Source organism: Galeopterus variegatus, unplaced genomic scaffold (genome assembly GCF_000696425.1).
Source record: "Galeopterus variegatus unplaced genomic scaffold, G_variegatus-3.0.2 Scaffold11248, whole genome shotgun sequence".
Taxonomy (NCBI): Eukaryota; Metazoa; Chordata; class Mammalia; order Dermoptera; family Cynocephalidae; genus Galeopterus; species Galeopterus variegatus.
The window spans coordinates 23,494-29,827 of NW_007737359.1; the positions used below are offsets into that span (position 1 = coordinate 23,494).

The following is a 6,334-nucleotide window of genomic DNA, read 5'->3' on the forward strand; positions in this document are numbered from 1 at the left end:
ACAGTGCCTGCAGCTCCACCGCCAGCCCACGCTACAGATCAGGGCCCTGACTCCACGAGGCCCAGGGGAAACACCAGCTCCTCACTGGGGCAGGACAGGCTCCATGGACTAGTCAGCCCCGCAGCGTTTCTGCTGGGCTGTCAGACCTGGATGTGAGGCACGGGCAGGACGGAGCAGCTTCACAGTCTTGAGACCCTCAGAGCTGCAGCAGGAGCGACCGCAAGGAGAAAGGACCGTGGCCCCTGTCAGTCATCTGTAAGGGGCTGGGCTGCCTCTGGTCCCGCAGAGCCTCAGCTTCTGCATCTGTCCCACCCCCCACCAGGCTGCATTGTCAGTGTCACCTTGCAGGAAACCTCAACCGGGCCGACCGAGGAGCCTACCGTTTCCAGCATTTTCTCACAGGGGAAAGCCCAAATCCACCCTGGTGGTGCCCGACCCAGCACCCGCTTGACCTGGCGTGTCGTGTTTCGGCAGAACCCGTCCTGATTAGGGAGCTCCGAGACAGTGAAGAGAGAGATTATTCCTGGGCTGACACTCAAACTACTGCTCTGAAAGGAGGGACCTAAGAAGGGGGCCCGGGCCTTGGTGCTGAGGTGGCAGGGCTGTCCCTGGGAGACTCAACGGAGGGAGAAGCCATGCTAAGAGACTCGGGTCTGAGGTCACGGCCACAAGGCTGCAGCACCTAGGACTCCCCTGCCTGGCACCCAATAGTCTTAGTGGAGTCCTCGTCCTCCAGCGCAGAACAGGGCCTGGGCTGGGCAGGCACCCACCGCGGGATGATCCTGCCTGGATGGGGCTTGGCCCTGTCGTGAGCAGCGCCCCCTCTCCACAGGCATTGACGTCTTGTACTCAGGCGCCCAAAAGGTCCTGAATGCCCCTCCAGGGACCTCGCCCATCTCCTTCAGTGACAAGGCCAGGTGAGTGACCCGCAGACCCTGGCCCTGAGACAGGGGTGGATGTGCAGTGAGCTCAGGTGGCCCCAGGGAAGGAGGGGCTGGAGCAAGGACGGTAGGGCTCCTCCGGGCAGGTGGTGCTCAGAGATGCGTCTGGAACCCTCAGGCCCACCCTGCTCAGGGTGTGCTAGTGGCCAGACATCTGCTCCAGAGCACCACGTTCACAGGGAGCAGGGTGGCTAGGGCAAGGCATGGGTGCCAGGCCCTGGGCTTGTGTGCAGGATGCAGAGCCCGGCATTCTGGAAGTTTCCCAGACTCATGCCAAGGGGTGACCCGGCAAGGACTGGGGGCCCAGGCCCAGCCCCCCAAGGCCTCCACCCCAAGCTCAGCTGCCAGGAGTTAATGTAGGAGCTGCCCCAAGGGATGGGCATGGACCACCTGCTCTCCTCTGCCATCCTAATGTCACCTCACATCCCTGGTGTCCAGACCCTAAGCCAGGCCTGGCATGGCCCTGGGGTGGGGGTGAGGATGGGGGACTGGCCTAGGCAGACTGTTATCATCCAGCTGCAGCCAGGTGACGGGTTCTGCCATTTGCCAGAACAGAAACAATTTCAGGGCGACATCAGGAATTCTGCATGGCACATGGGGGGTCTGAGACGCCTTAGGGCCATAAGCGAAGGTGGAGGAGGCAGCTGGGCCAGAAGCTCGGGTGGTCTGGGCTGGATGCATCAATCTGGAGGTGTTGGAGATTAGAGACATTTAAGGTGTCAAGACTGGCCAGTGTTCCAGTCACGGTGCAAGGGTGCGGGGCTGAGCAGGAAGGGGACAGTCAGGGGCCCTGGGTTACACCCCAGCCTCTACCCCAAGGGTATGGCAGCTCCAGGAGAGGTGAGGCCTCAGCCATAGGCCCTGAGCCTCAGTTTCCCCTCTGTCATTTTGACGGTTTGGAGTTGCCCACAGAGCAGGCCCTCCTGTCGTTAGTGAGTGGTCACCTTTGGGTGACCTGAGGATTGAGGCAGGATGGCCCTCTGGTGGGCGGGGGGGACTGGGACAGAGGGGCAGACACTCAGGCCGGCTCTTCCTCCCCAGGAACAAGATCTACTCTCGGAAGACGAAGCCCTTCTCTTTCTCGCTGGACATCAAGTATCTGGCCAACCTCTGGGGCTGTGACGACAAGCCCAGGATGTGAGGCTGGGCCTGGACAGGTGGTGGCTGGGCGTGGCTGGGCTCATGGGGGCTGTGACCTCTCTCTACAGCCCCTGCTTATCAATTTCACACACTGGGCCCGAGCCCCCACCTTCATGCCCCCGCACCCCAACTGGAGCCGCAGGATTCACCAGTGCCAAGCCACCAAATTCCCACACCCCCAGTGCCAAGCCACCAAATTCCCACACCCCGGTACCCCCCTCCTCGCCTGGCCTGGAGACATGAGCCCTGTCCTCCTCACAGGGCACACCCTCGGGCACTCTGCACCTGGCCCTCCCACATCTTCCCATTCCTGGGCCTCAGTTTGCCTCTCTCCAAAGGAGGCCACCTTGTAATCCCAAGGCCTCTTGTGTTACACCCAGGACAAGGCACCAGGGGTTTGGACCTGGTCCAGCGGGTACAGAGGGGCATGTCAGCTTCCACAGGGACACTGGCTGAGGGGGCCCTTGGTGTGGAGGTGGCCGCCAGCACGGTGTCTCTGCTCCTGTCTGCCTCCTGCTGCACAGCTGGCCAGGGTCTTCTCAGACCTAGCTGCCCTCCAGCTCTGAGTCTGTAGTTCTGAAACTGGACTGGGAGGGGGCCCATTGTCACAGAGCCTGTGCTGTGGGGGCTGGGACTGACCGAGCTACTGCTCCATCCCTTACCCAGTAATGGTGGACCAAGCACCCCCGACCCCTGTCTTTCAGATACCATCACACCACCCCCATCATCGGCTTGTATAGCCTGCGAGAGGCCCTGGCCCTCATGGTGGAACAGGTGCGTGGAGGCAGAGACTTGGCCCAGGTGCAGGGCGCCCTACGGGGAGGTGCGCTCAGCTCCCAGGAGCCCCTGCTGAGATTGGCGTGCCCCTGGCAGGCCACCTTCCCTGCAATCCCCTCAAGCTATTCAGGGGACATGGGAAAGGAGGGTTCCTAAGACTGAGAGTAAGCACTGGTTAGTTTGCTGATGGGCCTGGCCTGCAGAGAAGGGGGTCTGCTGATGGGGTGGGGGAAGGGCGGGCTCAGAGGGCTGGCTGTGGGCGGGGCCCAGCAGGACAAAGCCCTGCACAGAGCAGTGACGGTGACGGGCAGGTGTGGACTCTTGCAAGCAAAGCAGCAAGTGAGGCCTGCTGGGCGCGAGATGTTTGTGGAAGGGAGAAAGGTCTGGGAGAGGGGGTCGAAGGCCAGTGGTGGGGGCCATCAACGTAAAGGGGGCACCGCTTTCCTGCAGGCACGTCCAGCTCCCAGGGCGGGGCGGGGGTCGGGCATGGGCAGCTGGGTGGGACCAGGGTGGTGGTCTTGCCCAGTGCAGGATCCACACTCTCAGGACACAGGACAGGAAAGTGGCTGGCAGCACCGCTCGCTGCCGTCAGGGTCCTAACGTCCCCCAGAGGCCACTGCCGACCACAGGCCAGAGGCCAGCAAGGGCTGTGGTTGGCCTCCCTGCGAGGCTGCAGTGCTGTGCCTCCTGCATCCACGCACACAGTCACTGCCGAGGGCCGGGGAAGAGCCCTGGTGTCCCATGAGCTGGATGGCCACCCGCACTGGGCTGGGGCTGATTGCTCGCAGGGCAAGTGGCTGGAAAGACCGTGAAGACAGCCGTGGGGTTGAGCGGTCCAGAGAGGGCAGCGAGAAAGTCAGGAGAGAAGGGACACGAGAGGGTGGCAGGCTCGGCCGACCCTGCTGAAACACAGGGTGGGGTCAGTCTACTGGGAGGACAGAGTAGCACCACCGGCAAGGCAGGGCCGTGGTGACCAGGGAGCTGGTGGCAGGGGTGGGGGAGGACACACAAGGCCAGGGTTGGAGAGACCCCCCTCACCCACCCGGTGCTGAGGTAGGAGCAGATCTGGGCAGGGAGACAACAGAGCGGGGTCTGGCCTCCAGGGGATGGAGGGCTGGAGCGGCCCTGAGCCCTGGTTCTGGTTCTGATCCACCCCGTGCTGTGTGGCCGACAGCCCCTTCCCCTGCCTGGCCTGGCCCCCTACCTCCTGCAAGGTGCCCCCACCTCGTCTCCCCAAGGGGTCCCTGGACTCCACCAACAGGCTGGTCCCCACCTCCCTCCCTCTCAGACCTATTTCTACCTTCCCCAAGGTGGTCCCAGGCTCAGCCCCTGGGGCAAAGCCAGGGCCCCAAACTGGGGGTTTCCAGGGACTCCCGAGGGGCTCAAATCCCAAACCTGAAGTTGCCCCCATCACCGATGCCTACGGAGCCAGGCTCTCCCCCTATCACCACAGAGGGAGAGGCTCAGTCCTGCCCTGCCCACATCAGTGCCCACCCAGTGCCTTGTCCCCGCGCAGGGCCTGGAGAACAGCTGGCGGCGGCACCGGGAGGTGGTGGCCTACCTGCACGGGCGCCTGCATGAGCTGGGGCTGCAGCTCTTCGTGAAGGACGCGGTATGGAAGCCCCTGGGGTTGGCGGTCCTGCACCCATGGGGGCCAGGGCAGAGAGAGCTCTCATCCATCCCCCCTTGGAAGGGATTCAGTGTCCCAAGGACACACAGGGGAGGCTGCCTGGTGCTGGCCTGTGGTTCCCCTGGTGGCGGGGAGGGGCAGAGGGCCGGGGGGAGGGGAGGCTGCAGTGCCCAGGCCTCTGGAGGCTGGATCTCAGGAGCCCGCCCCCAAGCCTGTTCACCTGGGAGCAGTTACCGGGTCGGCCTGTGATCTCCCAGCTGGAACATGCCCATCTGCCTCCTCCACCATCTCCCAAGCCACTGCCGGGTACCGGCCCCTGGTGGGGGTGGGATTAGGGGTGGGGAGTCAGCTCATTGAGCCGGGCCCCCCGGAGTCCTCCAGGAGAGGGAGGATACAAATGACCCTGGTGAAACAAAGTGGGAAATTAAGGACTCTGCAGGGGCAGCTGCTGGCAGGGGTGGCAGCCCTCCCTTCCCCGGCTCTCTCTCCCTGGCCAGGGCAGGTCAGGCCAGGGCAGGTCAGGCCGGGACAGGGGGCCCCGGTGAGAGCCATCGTGAAGGTGCATGCAGGCTTCTCACCCTCATGGCTGAGCCCGGCCCCTCCTGCAGGCGCTCCGGCTGCCCACGGTCACCACCGTGGCCGCCCCCGCCGGCTATGACTGGAGAGACATTGTCAACTACGTCATGGACCACTTTGACATTGAGATCACAGGTGGCCTCGGGCCCTCAATGGGGAAGGTGAGAGACAGCTCCTCGGGGGCCCAGGCCCTGCTGCTCCCAGGTCCCAGGGCAAGAAACTAGACCCACCACCCCCACATCGAGCACTGCTGCGCACCAAGTCCGGGGCGAGGTCGGAGGTCATCAGCAGGCCCAGGGAGCATCCCTTTCCCACAAGGAGGGACTTGCTTGAGGGGGGATCTGGACAAAGTGTGTCCTCCTGCTGCAGCTCCCACCGCGGCCTGGTGAGGTCACAGGGTTAGGCCTTACGATTGCACTCAGAGCGTCCTTCCTTCCCGCTGAGAGGACCTGGCTGACCAGGCTGGGGACTCCAATCCTGGGTCCAGCTGTGTCTGCTGAGCCAGCGACGCTGAGTGACCCCACTGGCTGCCATCCAGGACTCTCTTCCCGAGCTCTGTGGGTGCAGAGAGGGGGGCCTCCCTGTGTGACCTGAATGAGGCTCTTGGCTCCCCTTGAGTGCACAGGGTGGGTGGTCCCCACACAGGGTGAACCCACCCTGACTCTGACCAGCCCCCAGTCAGCACCGTGCAGGGCCCAGATGGGAGCTGATGTCTCCTCCCTGGCCTGTGTCCCACCAGGTGCTGCGGATCGGCCTGATGGGCTGCAATGCCACCCGGGAGAACGTGGACCGGGTGACAGAGGCCCTGAGGGAGGCCCTGCAGCGCTGCCCCAAGAACAAGCTATGACCTGCCTGCCCAGCCAGCCCACACCTGGTCCATGCCCACCTGGAGGGCCTCAGGGCCCAGCAGCAAACTGATTCTACAAGGTCAGCGGGCCTGGGGCCAGAAAGCTGCTGACCTGGCCCAGGCGAGGGCCAGGGAGAGGACCAGGCAGCCTCCCCTGGCCCGAGGTGGTCTTCTCCCTCCAAGGGGGACCCCCTGCAAACATGTGGGCTCAGGACTCGCAATGCCTTCTGAACGAGCTGCAGTCCCCCCAGCTCACTGCCTTCCAGGAATATTCAATAAAGAGCTGGTTGGTCATCTCTCCTGTGCTGGGGGGTGGGCTGAGAAAGAGTCTGACAGGCGGGCACCTCTGCTCCCTGCACTAGTGTGTGCCTTTGGGGGCGCCCCTCATGCTGAAGCCCACAGGGCAGGTCCTCCCCTGGGGCC

At 63.9% G+C, this 6,334-nt stretch overlaps 1 protein-coding gene across 1 annotated transcript in view; it reads left to right on the top strand.

The window, feature by feature from the left end:
- LOC103610508 (serine--pyruvate aminotransferase, mitochondrial) overlaps positions 1-5,911 on the top strand; it is a 9,749-nt gene extending 3,838 nt beyond the window's left edge. The window contains exons 6-11 of the mRNA XM_008594661.1: positions 833-917; positions 1,983-2,078; positions 2,786-2,855; positions 4,375-4,470; positions 5,097-5,225; positions 5,804-5,911. Coding sequence (XP_008592883.1) covers positions 833-917; positions 1,983-2,078; positions 2,786-2,855; positions 4,375-4,470; positions 5,097-5,225; positions 5,804-5,911 — 584 coding nt within the window. The remainder of the gene's footprint in view (positions 1-832; positions 918-1,982; positions 2,079-2,785; positions 2,856-4,374; positions 4,471-5,096; positions 5,226-5,803) is intronic.
- The last annotated feature ends 423 nt before the right edge of the window (positions 5,912-6,334 follow it).